This window comes from Coregonus clupeaformis, chromosome 14 (genome assembly GCF_020615455.1).
Source record: "Coregonus clupeaformis isolate EN_2021a chromosome 14, ASM2061545v1, whole genome shotgun sequence".
Taxonomy (NCBI): Eukaryota; Metazoa; Chordata; class Actinopteri; order Salmoniformes; family Salmonidae; genus Coregonus; species Coregonus clupeaformis.
In genome coordinates this window covers 5,061,755-5,086,744 of record NC_059205.1, presented here as the reverse complement: position 1 = coordinate 5,086,744, position 24,990 = coordinate 5,061,755, and the positions used below count along the sequence as shown (strand labels likewise).

The following is a 24,990-nucleotide window of genomic DNA, read 5'->3' as shown; positions in this document are numbered from 1 at the left end:
TCAATCAGAAAGATTTCTGGCTCCCAGGTGTCTTTTGTACAGATAACGAGCTGAGATTAGGAGCACACTCTTAAAGGGAGTGCTCCTAATCTCAGTTTGTTACCTGTATAAAAGACACCTGTTCACAGAAGCAATCAATCAATCAGATTCCAAACTCTCCACCATGGCCAAGACCAAAGACCTCTCCAAGGATGTCAGGGACAAGATTGTAGACCTACACAAGGCTGGAATGGGCTACAAGACCATCGCCAAGCAGCTTGGTGAGAAGGTGACAACAGTTGGTGCGATTATTCGCAAATGGAAAAAACACAAAAGAACTGTCAATCTCCCTCGGCCTGGGGCTCCATGCAAGATCTCACCTCGTGGAGTTGCAATGATCATGAGAACGGTGAGGAATCAGCCCAGAACTACACAGGAGGATCTTGTCAATGATCTCAAGGCAGCTGGGACCATAGTCACCAAGAAAACAATTGGTAACACACTACACCGTGAAGGACTGAAATCCTGCAGCGCCCGCAAGGTCCCCCTGCTCAAGAAAGCACATATACAGGCCCGTCTGACATTTGCCAATGAACATCTGAATGATTCAGAGGAGAACTGGGTGAAAGTGTTGTGGTCAGATGAGACCAAAATGGAGCTCTTTGGCATCAACTCAACTCGCCATGTTTGGAGGAGGAGGAATGCTGCTTATGACCCCAAGAACACCATCCCCACTGTCAAACATGGAGGTGGAAACATTATGCTTTCGGGGTGTTTTTCTGCTAAGGGACAGGACAACTTCACCGCATCAAAGGGAAGATGGACGGGGCCATGTACCGTCAAATCTTAGGTGAGAACCTCCTTCCCTCAGCCAGGGCATTGAAAATGGGTTGTGGATGGGTATTCCAGCATGACAATGACCCAAAACACACGGCCAAGGCAACAAAGGAGTGGCTCAAACAGAAGCACATTAATCCCATAGGAAATCTGTGGAGGGAGCTGAAGGTTCGAGTTGCCAAACGTCAGCCTCTAAACCTTAATGACTTGGAAAAGATCTGCAAAGAGGAGTGCGACAAAATCCCTCCTGAGATGTGTGCAAACCTGGTGGCCAACTACAAGAAACGTCTGACCTCTGTGATTGCCAACAAGGGTTTTGCCAAGTACTAAGTCATGTTTTGCAGAGGGGTCAAATACTTGTTTCCCTCATTAAAATGCAAATCAATTTATAACATTTTTGACATGCGTTTTTCTGGATTTTTTTGTTGTTATTCTGTCTCTCACTGTTCAAATAAACCTACCATTCAAATTATAGACTGATCATGTCTTTGTCAGTGGGCAAACGTACAAAATCAGCAGGGGATCAAATACTTTTTTCCCTCACTGTAGCTAGCTAACATTACACTAATCAAATCGTTCCATTGTAATGTAATGTGTCATATTACCTGCGGAGCGAAGTACAGCATGACTACTCACTCCAGGAGCCAACTCAACTCCCAGACACACACACACACACACACAGAGACACACAGAGACACACAGAGAGACAGACTATCTAACAAATAGTAACAGAAGTAAGACTTAAGCCGTCTCACCGTGGACCTCAACATAATGCAGTATACTAACCTCCTTCGGTGTAAACACATGCACTCCCACTCCCCACAGGTCCTCCGGGTTCTCAGGGTGACCGTGGCTACCCCGGCTCCACTGGCTCTGTGAGTTCAGGCTTCCTGCTGGTGATCCACAGCCAGTCGGTGGAGGTCCCTGTGTGTCCCGAGGGCAGCAGCCCCCTGTGGACCGGCTACAGCCTGCTCTACCTGGAGGGACAGGAGAGAGCACACACACAGGACCTGGGTACGTATGAACCACTAGATGTGTGTGGAGGGGTGGATCGAGGGTAGGGGTGGTGTGGGAGGGAGGGGATAATAACTAATAAGGTATCTCCATTTTGTGTCTGCTCATCAATGTATTCACGTCTGTCTTTCAATGTATTCACATCATGGTTGGGGTCAATTCCTTTTCAGTTCAGTCAATTCAGGAAGTAAACTGAAATTAAAATGTTCCTATGAGAAATAAATAGTATTGGAATTGGAATTTCAGTTCCTGAATTGGCTGAATTAAAAAAGGAATTGACCCCAACCCTGATTCACTGTCTCTCTCCCTCCCCCCTCCACTCTCTCTCTTGCTCTCCTCTCCCCCCCCAGGTCAGGCCGGCTCCTGTCTGCGTGTCTTCAGCACCATGCCCTTCTCCTACTGCAACACAGGTACCTGTGACTATGCCAGCCGCAACGACAAGTCCTACTGGCTCTCCACCACCGCCGCCGTGCCCATGATGCCCGTGTCGGGCCGCGACATCCGCGCCCATATCAGCCGCTGTGCCGTGTGTGAGACGCCCTCGCCGGCCGTGGCGGTGCACAGCCAGGATTACATCGCCCCCACCTGCCCCCCTGGATGGAGGAGTCTGTGGGCTGGTTACTCCTTCCTCATGGTGAGTGTGTGGTGGTGGTGGGGGGGGGGATCTCTCTGTGTGTGTATGAAAATGTATGCACTCACTAACTGTAAGTCGCTCTGGATAACAGCGTCTGCTAAATGACTAAAATGTAAAATGTGTGTGTGTGTGTGTGTCTGTATTGTGTGCAAAGTTGTGTTTTGATGTAGGTGTGTGTGTGCTTTATCTGAATAGAGTGTGTGTATATGACTGTGTTTCGCTCACACTATCCTCTCCTCTCTCCAGCACTCTGGAGCGGGCGACGAGGGTGGCGGCCAGTCTCTGAGCTCATCCGGCAGCTGCCTGCGAGACTTCCGTGCCCAGCCCTTCGTGGAGTGCCAGGGTCCGCGGGGCACATGCCACTACTTCGCCAACGTCTACAGCTTCTGGCTGACCCATGTTTCCCTGGCCGAGCAGTTTGGCCCCGTCCCCGTCCCTAGCGTGTTGAAGGCCGCCGATCAACAGCGACAGCAGGCCAGCCGCTGCCACGTGTGCACCAAGGGCTGAACACCTTATGAACACCACATATTTATTTTCTTAGATTGTTTTGTTTGTTGGTATTTTGTATGTTTATTGGATTGAAAGAGATAGAGGTGAAAGAGAAGAGTGAGTGTGCTGAAAGAGCAGTAGAACAGATTTGAATCCATGCTGGCAGCGGTACATCATACATGTGCTCCAGATCGCTAGACCAACCCAGGCCACGTCACCTCCTATGTCATCCATAAGTCAAGTTGCCTCCCTAATATGATTGCCAAACTACCCCGACCCCGCTACATCACTGTCCCAATGCTATGCTAGCCCTGTCAGCACCCAGTCCCACCTGGTAGTCGGTTGTTCTCTGTTGAACCTTATACATTTGTCAACTTGTCAGGGATACATACAATCATCATCTACTACCGTCTACCATTTTGACCATGGTGGCTAGTTTTTAAAAAACATAGTGTGGATTGCAGTCTATACTAGTCCATATACCACATTCAAGGTAAGGAAACATCAATCAAGTATGGAGGATGATGTAATTTCACTGAACTATCCCTTTAACTTACTTCGTGATGGCTGGCATTGGCCAGGTCATAGACGGGTTGGTTGTTTAGCAACAAAACCGACGCGTGCGCAACTATGGGGTAAAACAGACGGGGTTGGCTTAGATTGTTGACAACATGTAAACTATATTTCGTCTCCAATGTTTATTGAAAACATAAAAAAATGTGCTCAATGGGCACTTAATGTCTCTCAAATACGTTACAGTTGTTGGTTAGCTAGCTAGCGAATTTTAGCCATATTAGCATAGACGTGAAATCAGTCAAAACACCTCAAAACAAGACATCAAGATTAAAACGAGCCACCTACGATTCCCCACATGGCAGCTTTTGGTCATTGTTGCTAGCTATCTGGCCATCCAGAATCAGAACAACACACGGCGTTCTGCCCCATTAAAGCGCAAGCATTGTTTTCGTGACGTTGTCAGCTAACCCATCTATAGGCACAATTGTTCAGCACTGATCAACCTGCACTGAGCACCTCCCAGACCAGGAAGGGACAGTGGACACTGGGAAAGGAGTAAGCCATGTGAACACACTGGATTGCTCAGAGAGTGCAGTCGTGACGTGACTTTCATTAATATGATGACTGTTATTTATTGAATCAACTAACTATGTTTAATTGTTACCCGATTTAAGTTAATAATGTAACAATCAACTCGTTAGGATTTGGGGCACCACGGGAGAAGTTGTTTATATAGTTACCATCTCCCGAATTAAACTCTAAAGGTCTTCACCTATCAATATGTATAAAACAGTCAACGTATCAATCATTACCTATTATCAGTCATCATTCTGAATGTTCGCAGAATTCTTGGATCCGCAAGAACCCCAGCTTTACTTATGATTCAGCACTACACAAATTGGCTTAATTATTTATTTACTAGCGAACTAAATAATAACACAGAATACATACATACTTAATACATGAGAAAAAGTCCCTAGCGGACTAACAACAGCATGACTGCTTGGTTATCAAAAGAGGGAGGGGTAGATAGGGAGAGACAAAGAGAGTGAAACTTAAACGTTGATACATTTGGAAGCTACCCTCAAAGTAAGTCTTTGTCCGTCGTCTCTCCGTTGAAACCAATCAATCCTTCTATGGAGAAGGAGTAGGTTTTAGTGTCCCGTTTCGGTGTAAGGCTCAGCTTGTCCACCAGAGGTCACAATGTCCTTCGTAGTTGTCCTGGCTTTGAGTGGAGTGTTCAAATAGAACAGATACTCAGATGCATTCTAATGATAGTCTGAGATGGGATTTTCTCCTTCCCCCTTGTGTGGTTAGTTAAAGTTCTAGACCACTTTACACTGACAGCTGCAGACTGGCAACGTTCTGGTCTGGGAGTTCATCTTCTTCTCCTCGGGTTGAGATTCAAAGTTCTAACCATTTCAAACGTGTGGACTACCGTCTCCACGCTTTCTGGCCTGATGTGAATTTGTCTTTCAAGCCTTTATGCCCTCTGGTAAAAGGGGCATTCGTACTTGCTGACCCGGTCTCTGAGCTCACTCGGGGGAATGGCTAGTCACCATGCATAGCTGATATGAAAACCTATGATCTCGTTTAGAAAACTAAAACCACATTCCTATCTTAACAAAAATACTCTCATAATTCTCCATATTATATACACAACATATTGATGTAAACTTGACAGATAAAGTGTGTATACTTTCCAAATTACTGTATTTTTATTATAACATTTTTAATGACATCACAAAATAATAAACAATATGACATGATTAGTCTTTAGATCCCCACTGACCATTCCATACATTTGGATGTTAGAAATATTGTTCCAGTGTTTACTTTTTGGATGTTATAGTTTTGGCGGCAAAAGTATTCTGGAGGACAAAGCACATTCCGATCACCATACTAGAGGGTCAGATTAATAGATTCTCCTCCTCTTAGATTTACGAGGTGTCAAAACCATTGTTGTCAGCCATTTGCCAAGCTGATCTGAGGCCTTTGATCCTCACCCAGGAGATTCATGACAGCGCTCAACAGTGGAAAACCAGCTATTCACTCCCACAAAGACTACAGGCTAAAAGACACAGTATGTAAATCTGTGTATGTAAAAATCAGTATGTAAAATAACCAATAATCTAGTATTGTTGTATCAATATCCATGTCATAATGTTAGAATTAAGTAATAAGTCCCGAGGGGTGTGGTACATGGCCAATATACCACGGCTAAGGACTGTTCTTGGAAACAGCCCTTAGCCGAGGTATATTGGCCATATACCACAAACCCCCAAGGTGCCTTATTGCTATAAAAAACTTGTTACCGACATAAATAGAACAGTAAACAAGTATTTTTGCGTCAAAGCCGTGGTATATTGTCTGATATACACACTTCTGGAATGCTGTTTCAGCCAACCAGCATCCAGGACCCAAACTACCCTGTTTATAATTTATAATTTACACAACTGCTATTACAGCTTTAAAATGCACTGGTCCCATTTTTTCGTACATCATAACTGTTTTATATACCGGTTTTTAGTTGTGTAAAATGAAATGACAAATGAAATGGTTTAATTTAGTTTCTTGTGTCTTGGTGTGAATATCAATTTTGTTGATGTTGGTGCTGATTATTACAGTCGTGCTGTTATTGTTTTTGATCAAATTGAGCTATGCCATGTTTGTATAACAGATACGCAAATGTCGTTATTCTTTAAAAGTTGTATCCACAATGACAAATTCCTTGTGAATCATGTCATTTACAGGGACCTTTTCCATTAACTTTAACAAGTGCTCTTTTTTTAAGGTTACTCTTATTGAAAACCACAAGAATCCAAGTAAATCGGAGTGAAATGTAAAGACCAAAAGCACAATCACATATTTTACCAGGAGTCCCAGCTCTTCCACAGTGAGTTGGAAGTTAATATTTATTTCTCTCGACAACAGAAGCCAATCAGCATACAGTACTTTTTTTCTTTTCTTTTCCTTTTTTAGAATGAAGAGCACAATCAACACAATGAGACAGTGCTGTGCTCTCTCTACCTCTTCACAGTGCACACTATTTACACACACAAAAAGGATCGTTAAACATCGTTGTACATTTCCGACCTGCGCTGACCCACCACTTGGGTCAGAAAAGTTAATGTTTTAAACAATAATTTCAGTGTTCACCTGCATACAGTGTCGATTGGCACACACTAACGCACAAGGTGTAAAGGGCTTGTTGAGGACCGCCGTGTTGATTTCTCAATGGAAGGGGTACTGCACTGGCTTAACCAGTTAGGTTGTTCATGCTACTCCTAGACTTTATTTCCTCTATTCCTATAGGCTGCTCATGTCTGCCAATGGATGGACAGATTTGGGGCTCTATCCGTTTATTGGTCTCTTAACCCATTTTGATGCCCAACATCACTACAGTGCATTTGTACCTTAAATATCCTCAAAGTGATTCATGGCTTGATGTAGAAGCCACAGATCTGGGGTCAGATTACCCAAATCCTAACCTTAGCCATTAGGAGATCATTAAAAAATAATTGCCCTGGACCAGCGGTTAGAGGCAACACCTGACTCACCTTGACTTCAGGTGCATGCTGGTCTATGCTTGCCTGACGACTCAAACTGAATTTATCATTCGCTACATACTTCAGTCTGAGACTGCCATCATTGAAGTCGTTTGTGGTGTCGTCAAAATGAAGGGTGTTGTACAAAACAGTCATCAGCGATTGGATCATCTCTAACCAATCAGAGTATCAAAGACAATGACTAATTGTCAAATGCCGCTTTACCCACGTGTTCTGGCTCTGGCCCAACCCATTGGTTTCTGGGACAAATCAGACGGTCGAGAATGGATTTCCATTCTAGAAATCGCTGGGGAGGTACTCAGAGCCAGACTCATTGTGGAGAAGAAACTAACGTAGCTTTTGACCGGAGCAAGGATTCTGGGTAGCCAGGCAAGGTCTATGGACAGACAGGAAAAGGAGATAGGAGGGGAATCTGAAAAAAAATGTCAATACATACATTGCATTTCTTACATACAAAAGAAAACCACTTTAGATGATGTAAAAGAGAACCACTTTAGATGATGTAAAAGAGAACCACTTTAGATGATGTAAAAGAGAACCACTTTAGATGATGCAGGAGGTTGAGCTAGAGGAGCAACAGATGGGCATGGATACTGCCTAATTGAGTGTGATGGATGATGGGTAGTGTAGTTTTTTAATTATTAACCTTAAGCCTTGATCTGTAGGCCCTTGTGCAACCCTTCTTATACTTGGGCAGAACTGTGGCCACGCTATAGGCCCTTATCTAATGCCTAAAATGGATGCCACCAAGCAGCCGCCAATCACGGGGTAACATGTTACAGACAGCCAATCATCCGCCACCATACCACCCAGCCTGTGGGTACAGTATCTACTCTGTGAGAGGAAGCCCTCAATGTGCCTGGCAGAGTAGGACAGCTTTGCCACCAACCCATATTAGATAACCAACCCTTGCAAAGTGCAACGTCACCACCCACAATTGACCTCAACAGGCTGGCTGGTTTGGGATAATAGGTTCACGTTTATCTCCCCGACCCACCCTTGTTTCCATCTTCGTGTAATGTCATCGAAAATTGTCACTTGTGTACTACATGCCAGCCAACCCATCTAAGAAATCCTCATCAAAGGCTCTGAATGACTAGACAGCTAGTGAACATACAAACTGAAGCACAAGATTCCTGACCTGTTCTAGGACTAAGTATTATACATTCTAGAACACATTGGCCCAAGGGCTAATGGCAACCAGAGCCAGGTATTTAGATCTAAATATATGGCTCGGATAGAAACCTATGTCAACTGAACTCCTCAAGCTACAGTGACAGCATGTTGACAGTCAGAATATCCTCCATGGAAATTAATTGAGCATTTGGCATAAAGAATTATGCTTGATAGACTATGCTTTAAAATGTTAAATACCAAAACAAAAACGTAAATAAAACATTGGATTGAGCTACATAGTTTTTGCTGCTTCATCGCTTTTTGTTTAGAAAATATCTATTCATACGAAGTCACACGAAATAGAAAAATATCAAATATCACTGGTGGTGATAAGAAAAAATGACAACCTGAACAAGTGGAAATATTGCTATGGTAACCACCATTATCCTTTGACATCAGCGATTCCCCCCTGCTCTTATTGGCTGCAACTGACACCTCTGATGCGGAGTGGGCCAATCAGTAGGCACAGAGTCCAGAAGGAGGATGGGCGTGGGGCTAAGTGGGTTATAGTCAGATGGCTGTGTCCCAGAACACGGTGGTTTGTGTAGGGTAGGGGGGAGGCCGGATCTTTTTGGCCCCGTTGCTCTTCCCCCAGGTGGGGAGGGTAGGCATGCTGTCCTGCTTACAGAGGTTCCGGTCCGGGGGGTTCCTGTCTGGCTGTTGCCTGGAGCGGATCTCAATGCACAGGGAGCGCTTCCTCTCAATCTGCTCCAGCATGGTGCTGTCCCCACACATCCACGGCATCTGGGACGCCTGGGGAAAAGCGGAGCGGTAAGTAACCAGGGAAAGTAAATCGAGCACATCTCAAGAATAAAAGAAAACAAATCTATATTGATCCAGGTCTGGAGGAGGGGCCTATCTCATCAACTTACCTGTGCCTCTGGTGCTCGCCTCTGTGGGGTCCCTAAGGGAGAGGGTGTAACTGGGGCGGAGGAAGAATGGCCATACTTCGGAAGTGCTGGTTTCAGCTCTATAAAGACGGACAAATGCGTTTTAAATTAATTAATTAACTTTTAATGGTTTACATGTAAACAAAACAAAACCTTACGGTGAAGCAATACGCAGTTGTAAGCCTAAACACAATCTCAGACACACCACATGCATTGATGTCCGTTACCATCTTTCAAGACCAGAATAAATATTGTACTTTGAAGACCACCATGTTTTTCCGTCTTGCCTATAAGATAACGCATTTACTTCTATGTTGTGTAGCCTAAGCTCCTAGCTTTTTCGGCTACAATGTTTCAAAAAAGCACCTGCACCTGGTCAAGGCAGTGTGAGTATCTTCCCGTCAAAACCATAGAAAAGCAAGTTGCAGTCCAAAAATAGTTTTAGACTGCAACCTGATGAGCACAGTTGGCGAAGTACCCTAGGTAAGTTGCTTATTTCATGTACAGTACCAGTCAAAAGTTTGGACACGCCTACTCATTCAAGGGTTTTTCTTTATTTTTACTATTTTCTACATTGTAGAATAATTGTGAAGACATCAAAACGATGAAATAACACATATGGAATCATGTATTAACCAAAAAAAAGTGTTAAACAAATCAAAATATATTTTATATTTGAGATTCTTCAAATAGACACCCTTTGCCTTGATGACAGCTTTGCACACTCTTGGCATTCTCTCAACCAGCTTCATGAGGTAGTCACCTGGAATGCATTTTAATTAACAGGTGAGCCTTCTTAAAAGTTAATTTGTGGAATCTCTTTCCTTCTTAATGCGTTTCAGCCAATCAGTTGTATTGTGACTGGGGGGTATACAGAAGATAGACCTATTTGGTAAAAGACCAAGTCTATATTATGGCAAGAACAGCTCAAATAAGCAAAGAGAAATGACAGTCCATCATTACTTTAAGACATGAAGGTCAGTCAATACAGAACATTTCAAGAACTTTGAAAGTTTCTTCAAGTGCAGTCGCAAAAACCATCAAGCGCTATGATGAAACTGGCTCTCATTAGGACCACCACAGGAATGGAAGACCCAGAGAGTATAAATTCAAAAGAGTTACCAGCCTCAGAAATTGCAGCCCAAATAAATTCTTCAGAGTTCAAGTAACAGACACATCTCAACATCATCTGTTCAGAGGGCACTGTGTGAATCAGGCCTTCATGGTCGAATTGCTGCAAATAAACCACTACTAAAGGACACCAATAAGAAGAAGAGAATTGCTTGGGCCAAGAAACACGAGCAATGGACATTAGACCGGTAGAAATGTGTCCTTTGGTCTGGAGTCCAAATTGGAGATTTTTTTTCGTAAAGCATGGAGGAGGAGGTGTTATGGTGTGGGTGTGCTTTGCTGGTGACACTGTCTGTGATGTATTTAGAATTCAAGGCACACTTAACCAGCATGGCTACCACAGCATTCTGCAGCGATACGCCATCCCATCTGGTTTGGGCTTAGTGGGACTATCATTTGTTTTTCAACAGGACAATGACCCAACAAACCTCTAGGCTGTGTAAGGGCTGTTTTACCAAGAAGGAGAGTGATGGAGTGTTGCATCAGATGATCTGGCCTCCACAATCCCCCGACCTCAACCCAATTGAGATGGTTTGGGATGAGGACCGCAGAGTGAAGGAAAAGCAGCCAACAAGTGCTCAGCATATGTGGGAACTCCTTCAAGACTGTTGGAAAAGCATTCCAGGTGAAGCTGGTTGAGAGAATGCCAAGAGTGTGCAAAGCTTTCGTCAAGGCAAAGGGTGGATATTTGAAGAATCTCAAATATAAAATATATTTTGATTTGTTTAACACTTTTATTTTTACTACATGATTCTATATGTGTTATTTCATAGTTTTGATGTCTTCACTATTATTCTACAATGTAAAAATAAAGAAAAACCCTTGAATGAGTAGGTGTGTCCAAACTTTTGACTGGTACTGTATATATTACAGCTGGGTTTTCCTGTTTAAGATATATATATATACAGTATATTAGCGCTATATATATTTAGGAGTTTTCCCTGGTCAGGTCACATGGTCAGGAGAAACCATTGGCCCTAAAACCCTTGCTGAAAACCTATATTCAGTCAAAGCAATGAGATTCTGCAAACCGACCTGCCCAAGCTAACAAACATTTGCTAAACTGATGTTTGGATATTTTGCTTCAGCTGGTAGGCCTAAATATATAGTTTACTTCAGCAAGTTTATTTTATGCCAATAACTTTCAAATATCAATAATAACCCACTGGGCACAGATGTCCTCTGTAGCTCAGCTGGTAGAGCACGGCGCTTGTAACGCCAAGGTAGTGGGTTCGATCCCCGGGACCACCCATACACAAAAAATTTATGCACGCATGACTGTAAGTCGCTTTGGATAAAAGCGTCTGCTAAATGGTATATTATTTTATTTATTATTATGTCAGTTAAACGTCTATTTTTTGATTTATATTAGATTGAGTTGTCAACTGACATGATTTAGGTTAAAAGTTGGGTGAAAAAAATATGCAATTCCCTTATGTTGATGACTTTTTGCAAATCCAATCAGTTTTCTACGTTGATTCAACGTCAACACATTAATTTTTTTCGTGAGGAAAAACAACGTTGATTCAACCAGTTTTTGCCCAGTGGGAACCTTACTACCTTGGTTGTATACATGTTAGGATGAGGACATGTTTAGTGTCTGTAAATCATTTACCACAGTCACTTCCTGGTGTCTGGTTGTGTTGAACTGTATGTGCAATTTCAATTAGGCTTTCCTCACCTGTATTGCCAGTTCCCAACACCATTGGCGGACTGCCAGCAGGTCTACCGTGCCGAGTTGGTGTGGACGTCGATGATTGTTGCCCTGATACACCGTTCCTCGCTTGTGCTTTTGATTGCTCAACGCTATAGGTCCCCCTATCTCTGCCATCACGCCTGAGCAAGGCCTCTGAGCTTTGACCAACCCGGTCTTTATTGTCGCACCTAAAATCAACCACATTGACACTCTTGCCGTAGCTATCGCGCCGGGGGGGCAGCTCTGAGCCATTGCAGCTTCTGTCCTTGCTGTCACGCCTGGCTTCAAGGCCATTTCTGGCTGACTCTTTGATTTCCTGTCGGGGTAAGGGGAAGGGCTCCATTCCATTGTAACTTCGTTCTTTGCCATCATGTCTAGACTCCAGGCCGTAGCACTCCCTGTCTCGATCTTTGCTATTACGTCTGCACTCAAGGCCATTTCTGGGTGAATCTTTGCTATTTTGTCTGGGTAGGAGCTCTGGTGGCTGGTACAATCGTTCTTTGCTCTCATGTCTCGAATCCATTCCGTTCCTGGTTCGGTCTTTGCTATCTTGCCTGGGTAGAAGTTCTGGTGGGTTCTGGTGGCTGAGCCTTTCTTTGCTGTCGTGTCTGGACTCCACGCCGTTCCGGGGAGAGTCTTTGCCGTCCGGTCGCAGTAACGGCTCCATGCCGTGGACACTTCTGTCTTTGCTGTCCCGTCTGACAGGCGGGGGTTCCACACTACTACAACCTCTATCTCTACTGTCCATTTTTATAGGCAAGGGCTCCACACTGTTACAACCCTTGTCTTTGCTGTACCGCCTGGGCAGCGGCTCCACGCTGCTACAGCTCCTGTCCTTGGTGTCGCGTCGGTGAGAAGAAGACTCTTTGCTACGTTCCTTACTCTCCCGTTTGGACTCCTTGTGACTGTGCCGCTCCTTGCTCTCCCGTTTGGACTCCTTGTGACTGTGCCGCTCCTTGCCATCACGTTTGGACTCACTGTGAGACATACTCTTGGACTCGGCTATAACAGAGGAGAAACACAGTCGTTGTACCGTAAAATACCAAGTTATGTCCACACAAAAATAACTAGTAAACATAGGCTATATACCATAAAGAAGATGAAAAATGAAAGAACATCTGTAAAACAATATATATATATATATATATATATATATACTGCACTACCGCTATACGGCCACGCGGTGTCACCCATGCGCTGTGGTAGCTATGAACTATTGGTATGCTGGGATGAAACGCTGTTGTTTCGTTCCACAGAGACATCCAGGATGTGACTTGCATAGATGCTATTATCAATGGGTAGGTAAAGGCCCAGTAACCACTTTGAATGCATTCTTATTTCATTTTTTTCTTCTTCTGTGTTATGACTCAGACACACCAATAGCATTTGCTGGCTGAGAGTACTTAAAGGGACATTTCAAAATGTTTCAACTTCATATTCATCATCTCCAGCTCCACCCCAACGTCAACATATGTGAAAATTGTGCGTTTTTCTGTTTTGTAGTAAAAGAGGAAGATAAGTGTTTCCAATGACATCATCAACCAATTAGGAGGCGATTAGTAGGCGATGCCTCCTCATAATTGGTTAACATGATCACATGATGCACAACGATGTCATTGGAAGCACTTATCTTCCTCTACCTTTTTTTGCTGCAAAACTTATAAACGTGCCATTTTCACATATGATGATGTTTGGGTGGTGCTGGAGATTATGAACAATGTTCCCTCAACAGGCTGTACCCTTACAATTTTAGACAGTACATTTACGTAATTTAGCAGACGCTCTTATCCAGAGAGACTTACAAATTGAACATTTTAGAAATGTCCTTTTAACACAGTTCGCTTAAAGATTCGCAGACAAATGCTAGATCCACATTCGGTGCGATGTGTGCAACCCTTAATCTGTCGAATTTGGTGAAATTTTTCTAAAACGATTGTAATGTTCTATCTCGCTCTGCTTGTCTCTTTCTCTCGCGTAGATCCCTCATTCACAAAATTGCTATGGGCAGCACTGTTCCATCTGTCCAGATTTGTAAACTCTGTAAAGGAAGTTAGAAGTCAGAGAGCGTTCCTCGACGTTCTGACAACCAAAAGGCAACAGCCCAAAAAGAGACTGACATCGGTAAATCTCTGAAAAAAAACACACAAAAAACATAATGTATGGTTGATTCCCAGCAGAGCGCTTTGGTGCATTACTAGTCCCATATGACAAGGCTTGCGTGTCACCAGTGCGTGCTGGTTGTACGGGTCTCAGAGAGGTGGTTAACCAGGAGGAAAGTGGGACATGCTCGCTAGCTGTGATTCTATCGTCTATCCTCCCAGATAGCAAGAGGGAGGATGCCTGCACGTGACCAATCATAAAACGTTGCTCAGCGGACCTGCCATTATGTGAGACCCACGAGGCTGGCTGGACGCTGGTGCTACGATAGAAAAACCCGTAGACGTCACAGCATTGCCCGCCACTACATAGTGTGAGTAAACATAGTTTATGAGCCAAAAAAGGGCTAAAGGACAAATCTGAATTGTGCATCAATAAGACATTACTGCAAATGCATACATTTTTTCACAGTCCAAAGAAATACACAGCAAAAGCTCTGGGAGGTAAGTGCGGATTGATTGACACATGTCCAGTCCTTTTTTTTTAACTATATGGATTCAAATTCACTCAACTGGTGGGAATTCCCCCATGGAGTTAGTTGATACAGTAATGTTAGCTCTCTCCAAATCATTAGCTGCTCTTTTCTGCCAATCTGATAAAAACCCACTCACACACTTCACTGCTCTTGTGACCATTATTAAGGAACACAAACATGTGAAAGTTCTGAATGCTTACACATTAATTACTGCAGTACAGTGTGCATATGCAATGCACAGCCTATGTGGTTTCAAACACAAATTCATGTTTTATTCCGTTGCATTAGGCCCATTGAAGTTTCTGTCTCAACAGGAGAGAAGTAATGGCTGAATTATGCATACAAATTTAACATGAATTCATGATTTAAAATAAACTCACAGGATGGTCGACATAAAACTGAAGAAAAAAAAAAAACGGTTCTGAAGTTATATAGAAATGTGCTAATCTCCGGTGTTGGGAACCTATCAGAATTCACTGTTGATGTAATTTTGTCTGGGTCCTGCACTAGACACAATGGCCTCCTGTGTTGAAACATGAGGGCTGGGTCCTGGACTGGACACATTGGCTTCCTGTGTTTAAACATGAGGGCTGGGTCCTGGACTGGACACATTGGCTTCCTGTGTTTAAACATGAGGGCTGGGTCCTGGACTGGACACATTGGTTTCCTGTGTTTAAACATGAGGGCTGGGTCCTGGACTGGACACATTGGTTTCCTGTGTTTAAACATGAAGGCTGGGTCCTGGACTGGACACATTGGCCTCCTGTGTTGAAACATGAGGGCTGGGTCCTGGACTGGACTGGACACATTGGCTTCCTGTGTTTAAACATGAGGGCTGGGTCCTGGACTGGACACATTGGCCTCCTGTGTTTAAACATGATGTTTACATATTTAAGAGTAATTCTGTGTGGTGGCTTAATGTCACTGCAGGGTTTGATAGGTCCTCATGTCGGCCGCTCTACTCCCTAATCCTGCCAGATTAAATCATATGATCTGTATCAATCTACATTCGGTGGGCATAGATTAAACGGGCTCATGGAGGAAATGCTTGCAAAGAGCCACAAAACACCCATGGCATAGCCTACATGCTATCAGCAGCATCTCCTACTTTAGCGGGATTGGAAGTTGTTTTACCAGATGAAAAGGGGGTTACGTTGATGCGACACGGATGAGACCACTAATAACTAATTTCATTTTTATTTTTACAATGTGTCAATGGGTTATGGCACGGCAGTCACATTGGATCAGACTGGATACATGTGGAGTAACTATTTTGTTACTCTACCGCTATGTAGCTATTGACTGATTCTGTAACCATATTGACAAATAGATGATGAGATGCATTGACTGACTGAATGATTGATTGACACTCACTCTCCCCGGGCTCCTTGGACTTCCTCCCGCTGGCGTTCTTCTTCATCATGTTCCTGCCGGCGGTGAACAGGTTGGTCAGCTCGTCCAGGGGGCTGGTCGGTGTGCGCGAGCGTCCCGTGGACACGTTCTGCATCGACCCATGCAGCCTGCCCCCGGCCACGCAGTCCTGTGGGGGCGAGCCCTTTCCTTGGGGGGTGGCGGAGGCGCTGCGCGGCAGCCCGCCCGGGAAAGGCATGGAGGCGTCGAAGGGTGCTGTGCGCATCAGGCTAAGCGGCGTGAGGCAGCGGCCCATGCTGACGGGAGAGGGGCAGGCTGAGTGGCTGCGCTGATAGCCGTGGGCCGAGGAGGCCGAGGACTTGTAGAGGGTGCAGGGCAAGGGCGGAGCCGACGAGCGACCCGACACGGTCAGGGTGGGCGTGGCTGTCAACTCCCGGCGGAGGTGCGCCAAGGGGGGCTCGGAAGAGGAGGTGGGCGACTTGTTGTAGGCGCTGGGGTTGTCCATCATGGGCAACTTGGTCAGTGCGTCGAGAGGGGTGAGCGGGGACTCGTCCGAGTTTGGCGAGCACTGGGCCGGCGCCGGGGGGAACACCAGGAGGGGCGGCCGGTGGGTGAGCAAGTTGGGAAAGGGCGCAGGGATGTCGCAGAGGGGGATGTTGCGCGGGGTGGAGCAGCGGCTGAGGGGCTCTGGGTCCAGGGGCGCCGGGGTGGGGCAGGCGGAGCGGCACCCCGGGGGGTCCCAGCGGTAGTCCATATCATCCAGGAGGGGGTATTTCATCTCCTCATACACAGACTCTCCCGGCTCCTCGTCCTCACTCTTGGGTGCCTCTGTGTGCCCGCCGCCCCCAACACTGGCTCCCATCTCGATGTAGACGGGCTCATCCGAGTCAGAGTGGTGGCTGGGGCTCTCGTCGCTCGGTGGCGAGGGGTTGCGCTCGCGCTCGGCAGAGGGGGAGTGACCCTTGGAGCCAACGTGCTTCCTGATGTAGGAATCATCAAAGGAGGTGCTCAGCTGGGTGGTGGGGTTCCTCCTGGGTTTGGGGGGAGCGATCCTCTTGCAGTCTTCACCGCAGCCTTGTGGCGCTGAAGGAACAGAAAAACAAAACGTTCAGATGATTTTTAGCATAAACCGTATTACTGTATTATTACGTGTTACATGTCTTTAGGTCACAATAGCTGAATGAAATTCATTGAGTGAGATATATTTGATACAGTGGGGAGAACAAGTATTTGATACACTGCCGATTTTGCAGGTTTTCCTACTTACAAAGCATGTAGAGGTCTGTAATTTTTTATCATAGGTACACTTCAACTGTGAGAGACGGAATCTAAAACAAAAATCCAGAAAATCACATTGTATGATTTTTAAGTAATTCATTTGCATTTTATTGCATGACATAAGTATTTGATCACCTACCAACCAGTAAGAATTCCGGCTCTCACAGACCTGTTCATTTTTCTTTAAGAAGCCCTCCTGTTCTCCACTCATTAACTGTATTAACTGCACCTGTTTGAACTCGTTACCTGTATAAAAGACACCTGTCCACACACTCAATCAAACAGACTCCAACCTCTCCACAATGGCCAAGACCAGAGAGCTGTGTAAGGACATCGGGGATAAAATTGGGCAAGCAGCTTGGTGAGAAGGCAACAACTGTTGGCGCAATTATTAGAAAATGGAAGAAGTTCAAGATGACGGTCAATCACCCTCGGTCTGGGGCTCCATGCAAGATCTCACCTCGGGGGGCATCAATGATCATGAGGAAGGTGAGGGATCAGCCCAGAACTACACGGCAGGACCTGGTCAATGACCTGAAGAGAGCTGGGACCACAGTCTCAAAGAAAACCATTAGTAACACACTACGCCGTCATGGATTAAAATCCTGCAGGGCACGCAAGGTCCCCCTGCTCAAGCCAGCGCATGTCCAGGCCCGTCTGAAGTTTGCCAATGACCATCTGGATGATCCAGAGGAGGAATGGGAGAAGGTCATGTGGTCTGATGAGACAAAAATATAGCTTTTTGGTCTAAACTCCACTCGCCGTGTTTGGAGGAAGAAGAAGGATGAGTACAACCCCAAGAACACCATCCCAACCGTGAAGCATGGAGGTGGGAAACATCATTCTTTGGGGATGCTTTTCTGCAAAGGGGACAGGACGACTGCACCGTATTGAGGGGAGGATGGATGGGGCCATGTATCGTGAGATCTTGGCCAACAACCTCCTTCCCTCAGTAAGAGCATTGAAGATGGGGTCGTGGCTGGGTCTTCCAGCATGACAACGACTCGAAACACACAGCCAGGGCAACTAAGGAGTGGCTCTGTAAGAAGCATCTCAGGGTCCTGGAGTGGCCTAGCCAGTCTCCAGACCTGAACCCAATAGAAAATCTTTGGAGGGAGCTGAAAGTCCGTATTGCCCAGCGACAGCCCCGAAACCTGAAGGATCTGGAGAAGGTCTGTATTGAGGAGTGGGCCAAAATCCCTGCTGCAGTGTGTGCAAACCTGGTCAAGACCTACAGGAAACGTATGATCTCTGTAATTGCAAACAAAGGTTTCTGTACCAAATATTAAGTTCTGCTTTTCTGATGTATCAAATACTTATGTCATGCAATAAAATGCAAATTAATTACTTAAAAATTATACAATGTGATTTTTCTGGATTTTTGATTCCGTCTCTCACAGTTGAAGTGTACCTATGATAAAAATTACAGACCTCTACATGCTTTGTAAGTAGGAAAACCTGCAAAATCGGCAGTGTATCAAATACTTGTTCTCCCCACTGTATATGACTACGTAAAGAGACAGTCCCACGGTCTCCTCTCTATGACTCAAACCGCATTCACGACAAACACACACACAATTTATCCCTTTCATAGATTTCATATACACCCTCAACCTTAATCCAACCTCTACATGTGGTCCTCTGTAGCTCAATTGGTAGAGCATGGCGCTTGTAACGCCAGGGTAGTGGGTTCGATCCCCGGGGACCACCCATACGTAAAAATGTATGCACACATGACTGTAAGTCGCTTTGGATAAAAGCGTCTGCTAAATGGCTTATTATTATTATTATTTATTATTATTACATACTCACATTCATACTCTGAACTTAAAGTCTCCCCACTACACACACATACAGGCAAAACACGACCAAAACACAAGATGCACACTCACTGTAATTAAACATGTTTGTCAATTCAACAGGGCTTTATATCCCAGCATGCATCTCAACCTGAGGTGACAATAGGAGATTTGAGCTCAGCGTGGTCCAGTGTGTGTACAGATGTGTCAGTGTACTTTGTGTCTCTGCACTCGGATGGCTTGTTATTACTACTATCATCATGCTAACTGGGTTGAATGGTGGATTTTGAGATCTGTTTCATGCACTAATGATGAGTCCATCCTCCCCCACCTCCCTTCCCCCGCTTTCTCGCCCCCTCCCCACAGGGGATGTGTTTACCCCCCCTCCTGGGGGAAACAGAATCTAGGTCAGTCGCTCCTCCTGAATGAATTCTGCCTCTGACTGGCCCCTCCCCCTGCTCGGCGCAGAGCACGATCCGGCTCATGCAACAACCCTCCCCTCGGTGAGGGACACCCCCACACTCCGACGCCGATTGGCCGGGAGGCCTTAGAGCTCCACCGTTGCCGCCGCCTCATTGGCACGCGCTGCCTGCCCTCGATCTGATTGGCCGGGCTACGGGGGGGGCTTGTTTCTGTGGGACGGTTGCCTTGGCGCAGAGGAAGATCTGTGTGCACACGGTGATCCCCTCCAATCTGAGGCAGCCAGGCCAACTCCCTAACCAACCGTCACAATGGCACACTCATCAAACTGCAACGCGGTCAAATGCGACCGTATATTCACCCTTAAGTCTCTCACAGCCCCTTGAGACTGTACTACTTTAATAGTTCATTTCTAGTTCGTTTTGCTGCTTGTTGTTTCCTGGCTCAGGAGGTGCTTTTTGTTCTGTTAAAGTATCTTGTTGTTTACATGCTACATGATATAGAAGGACATCTGTACAGCGTAACAGTGATTGAGTTTATAGTTAGGTGCTTTATGCTGCGTTAGTTTACACCCCTAAGCAGCAAGGCCACACTACTGCTTTTAGAGTCAATAAAGTTACAGTCATTTTGTACAAATAATATCTGATCAGAGATGGTCCAATGTCCATCCATTTGTTACCTTGTCGCTATCCTTCTAACCCCCCCCTTACCCCCCCCAAAAAAAAACATTGTAAAGTGGTTGGCCCACTGGCTATAAGGTGAATGCACCAATTTGTAAGTCGCTCTGGATAAGAGCGTCTGCTAAATGACGGAAATGTAAAAATGTATTCTATGACCGTCTTTATTCCAATGTGTCCCATCCTTTGTTTCGGTCCTCTGCTCTCCTTTGATATCTGCTGTTATTATTAAATGGAGGTGAATTGACAATTGCATGCAACAATTGGCAGTGACCTCTTACTCTTTTTTCCTCACAACAGATGCGGAGCAGATTACTTTCATCTACCTGGTGAGGATCCACGCTTTGAGCCGATCACAAAGCGGATATAGGCTAAACTAAACGGCTCACACCAGGACATCAAGATCAGGGCCCAGTTTCCCAAGAGCATTTTAAGGCTAAGTTCATCGTTAGAGCCTTCGTAGGAGCATCGTTAAATCTCTGAGCGGTTTCCCAAAACCATCGTTATTAAAACCATTGTTGCACTTGAAAACGCTCATAATCTAACGGCTGCCTCAGACCACTAGAAAACCTAAATGCGTCATTAGATGCTTTTTTTTGTCCACTTTATACACAGAAGATCTCTGCTAAACATCTCTCTGTGACTGCGGTAACTTCAGAACAAAGTTGACTACAAATACAAAGCTGCCAATATCTTTGCAATTGATACAAACAAGCAACGTATAAAAAGAGGCTTCAAATGAAAACCGAAATGACTGCATTAAAATATAAACAGTAAGCTATAGGCCTATTTCAATCATATTGGAATACATTTCATGTTCAATAAATGTAGTTCTATTTTGCTACTTGTAGGCTACTGTCTGTAATTTGGCTCAACATATTTCACGATGTGTGACAACGTGTGTGCAATGATGTGTCAAATTGGTGATTTTTAGGGCATTTTTATTGGGGAGAATAATAAGCCACCTCGTATTTGCAGCCATAGGTGGTAATATCTCTCTAGGGGCTGATCCATCATCAGTATTGTGAAATCATTATAATGTTAAGGTAAGATTTGAATGGAGAAAGCTGATCAGAGAGCAGCTTCCTTTCTTTCTATCCTATCAGTATCGACACACGCTCCAATGACGCACTTAGCGACCGTTCTCTCTGCGTGGTGTTTTGGGAAACGCGTGTTACGTCTTCGTCCGTTTGTAGGAAAGATGCATCGTTAAAACACTCATAAAGCCTAAACTATCGGGAAACCGGCCCTGATCTCTTCGGGTGTGACCCCTTCGCAGAACACATTCCTTTGCCAAATGTAAACAGGGTCTTTGTGGGCTTTTTAAAAAGCTTTATGGAGAAAACCGATGAGCAGACACTGTAGAACGCAGATACTCTGGGGAGGCATTTTGCAAGTGGTTAGCTTTCATAACCACATCACAAATGGGACCGGTCAGTTCGCACGCACCTTTCAAACCTCAAACCTGAACGAGTCAGTAGTCAAGTTGTGTTCCTGGCACACCATAAAAAAGTGTAATGGGAAGCCAGTTTGGATTTGGCTTCACTCCTATCGCATCGCATCGATAGAAATACGTGATTGACAGAAACAACTTGAATTGTTGTGTTGTTGTCCTCCGGTAGCTAGCTAGCTAAAATTGTCCCTTTCCTAAATTAGCCATGGATGGAGATAGGGATTTGTGACTTTCTTAATTCTCCATACTGGCCAATGATTTATAATGGCAATTCTGATCCAACCATAAATTCATACATTATGTCCCTGGACTGAGAGGGTGGAAGTTCAATATGTAGCTAGATGTACATATTATATATATATATATATATATATATATATATATATATATATATATATATATATATATATATATATATATATATATATATGTGTATGTATGTGTATATATATAATGTATATATGTAGAAGGCTAATGTTAATTAGCTAACGTTGCCCATGAATGGAAGGTAGGCTAGTGAGACAGCATTTTAGCCAGGTAGCCTAGGAAAACAAAAAATAAAAGCGTGTACTGTATGACAGAGTGATAGACCGTTTCGTCAACATGAAAGAGGATGGCGTTTAATTTTCTCTACAAGTAGGGTGAGTCAACATGTTTTTCTACTTGCGCACACACACACACAAATCAGAACCATGGACAGCCACATCATATTTAGCTTACGTTGATTGGACTAAATTGTTTTTGGTATCTTTTAGTTGTCACTGTATTAGACTAAGCAGAGGTGATGTTGAATTTGAAATTGTGCTGAAATAGTGGAGGCAGCACCTGTTTTCTTTGCGACTTGCGGGAACTCTCTGTGGTTCTAAATCAATAGTTGTTTAGTAGTCTGAAAAATGTCGGAAACATTAACTTGCTTGACCATGCTGTATCATGTAGCTGTTTGTTACATGCAAAATGCTTTGTGGACTTCACCGGATATAGGTTGCTCTCCGGGTCTGTGATGAAACAAAGGTGTGGTTGAATTTATTCTGCCACTGTGTCTTCTTATTGTCCAGGCCTTAGGCCTATATATCACGGTGGCAAGGCATATGAACTAACAGGTTATAGAGCAAACAACGCAATAATCACAACACATAGGTGGTAAAATGCCTTTTCTTTTGGCTTTGCTTCCCCAGTGATTTTACCCACGCACCGCTACTGGCAGCCCCATGGCCTTAAAGGCAGCCCTGTGATGAATAAAAAAAGTCTGTACGCACATCCAACATCCAATGATAGTAGCAAACATTGGCCGCCTGGGCAAATTAAATGTAGGCCTACATAAACGCCATGCATGACCATCAGGAGCATGACCTGACCTGACCTGACCTCTGACCTGAGCCACACTCACTAGAAGCAAATGTTTGATTTGTTCATCCACATTGCAGCACTCAACCTCGTGTACACTGCACTCTGGCTGCTCGGATCATTCAATCCCACTGCTGCTGACGGTCATTAATTTACAGCCCTTAGAGATTGCATGGACTCTACAAGGTGTCGAAAGCGTTCCACAGGGATGCTGGCCCATGTTGACCTCAATGCTTCCCACAGTTGTGTCAAGTTGGCTGGATGTCCTTTGGTTGGTGGACACACACAGGAAACTGTTGAGCGTGAAAAAAAACAACAGCATTGCAGTTCTTGACATAAACTGGTGCGCCTGGCACCTACTACCATACCCCGTTCAAAATGCACTTCAATCTTTTGTCTTGCCCATTCACCCTCTGAATGGCACACACACAATCCACGTCTCAATTGCCTCAAGGCTTAAAACTCCTTCTTTAACCTGTCTCCTCCCCTTCATCTATACCGATTTGAAGTGGATTTAACAAGTGACATCAATAAGGGATCATAGCTTTCACCTGGATTCACCTGGTCAGTCTGTCATGTTTTGTACACTCAGTGTACACCACCCGGTGTATATTGTGTAGTTTTGTTTTTGTAGTTGAGTAGAATGTTGGCGTAGTTGTGCGTTGTCGTGTAGTTTGTTTTATTAGCTGGTGGTACGCAGCATTATTTGTTGTAGTTGTGTAGTATTTTCCCGTAATTGTTGGTTGTTGCATAAGGGTCTTGTTTGTTTGCGTAGTTGTGCGTTAAGTATTATTTCTCATAGCTGTTTAGTAGGCCTATGTTCCCATTAGCTACTTGTTGAATTACAGGCTATGCTGGAGTAGCTAGTCTTGTTGTTCAACACTTACCATCCGGATTGGCCCTGCAGCCCCTGCAGACCAAGGCGGGGCTGTGGTCCACTGTCTCAGAGGAAATGGTCAGCTTGGTAGCCGGGTCCCTCCTGGGTTTGGGCGGGGGCTGCTTGCGGGAGGTGGGGCTGCCTACCTCCTCCTCCCCACCTCCGTTACTGCCCCCGCCCACCGAGTGTAGGGACTGGGAGCGCACGGCGAAGCCCGGCCCGCAAGCGAGATAGGGGGGCTTAGGCACGCGCTGCGGGGGGGCTGGCATGGTCATGGAGCCCATGCGCAGGTGCTTCCCCTCGGTCACCACCTCTTCGCCCGTCCTGAGAGAGAGAGAGGGAGAAATGTTTATGTTATGATACATGACGAATGGCTGTACCATTGAGAGCATCTTGACTGGCTGCATCACCGCCTGGTATGGCAACTGCTCAGCATCCGACCGTAAGGCGCTACAGAGGGTAGTGCGTACGGCCCAGTACATCACTGGGGCCAAGCTTCCTGCCATCCAGGACCTCTATACCAGGCGGTGTCTGAGGAAGGCTCTAACAATTGTCAAAGACTCCAGCCACCCAAGTCATAGACTGCTCTCTCTGCTACCGCATGGCAAGTGGTACCAATGCACAAAGTCTGGAACCAACAGGACTCTGAACAGCTTCTACCCCCCAAGCCATAAGACTGCTAAATAGTTAGTCCGGGTAGCTATTGGTTAACTATTTAACTATCTGCACTAACTCTTTTGACTCATCACATACGCTGCTGGTACTGTTGATTATCTATCCTGTTTCCTGAGTCACTTTATCTACCTCCATTACCTCGTACCCCTGAACATGGACTCGGTACTGGTACCCCGTGTGTAAAGCCAAGTTATTACCTCGTACCCCTGAACATGGACTCGGAAGGCACTGTATCTGTAACCTTTGAAATGTTTGGATCTTTTAAAAATTGAATATGATTTGTGGATTCAAATAAAGCATTTAAAGTGTGTTCTGTGTGTGTGCGCCTGTACTTTATATATACCAGTACTGTACTGGTACCCCGTGTATAAAGCCAAGTTATCGTTACTCATTGTGTATTTATTCCTGGTGTTATTATCTTTCTATTAGATCTCTGTTTTTCTCTCTGTATTGTTGTGAAGGTCCGTCAGTAAGCATTTCACTGTTAGTCTATACCTGTTGTTTATGAAGCATGTGACAAATAACGTGTGATT

General features: G+C 44.9%; 2 protein-coding genes across 2 annotated transcripts in view; one reads left to right on the top strand and one right to left on the bottom strand.

Annotated features, from left to right (window-relative positions):
* The window catches only part of LOC121580628 (collagen alpha-4(IV) chain), a 52,187-nt gene extending 48,496 nt beyond the window's left edge, over positions 1-3,691 (top strand). The window contains exons 46-48 of the mRNA XM_041895604.2: positions 1,642-1,830; positions 2,181-2,464; positions 2,711-3,691. Coding sequence (XP_041751538.2) covers positions 1,642-1,830; positions 2,181-2,464; positions 2,711-2,971 — 734 coding nt within the window. The 3' untranslated portion in view covers positions 2,972-3,691. The remainder of the gene's footprint in view (positions 1-1,641; positions 1,831-2,180; positions 2,465-2,710) is intronic.
* Positions 3,692-7,136: 3,445 nt separating this feature from the next.
* LOC121580627 (serine/arginine repetitive matrix protein 2) overlaps positions 7,137-24,990 on the bottom strand; it is a 27,981-nt gene continuing 10,127 nt past the window's right edge. Inside the window, exons 3-7 of the mRNA XM_041895603.2 lie at positions 23,793-24,106; positions 15,938-17,017; positions 11,917-12,933; positions 9,087-9,184; positions 7,137-8,967 (exon numbers count right to left, since the gene is read on the bottom strand). Coding sequence (XP_041751537.2) covers positions 8,725-8,967; positions 9,087-9,184; positions 11,917-12,933; positions 15,938-17,017; positions 23,793-24,106 — 2,752 coding nt within the window. The 3' untranslated portion in view covers positions 7,137-8,724. The remainder of the gene's footprint in view (positions 8,968-9,086; positions 9,185-11,916; positions 12,934-15,937; positions 17,018-23,792; positions 24,107-24,990) is intronic.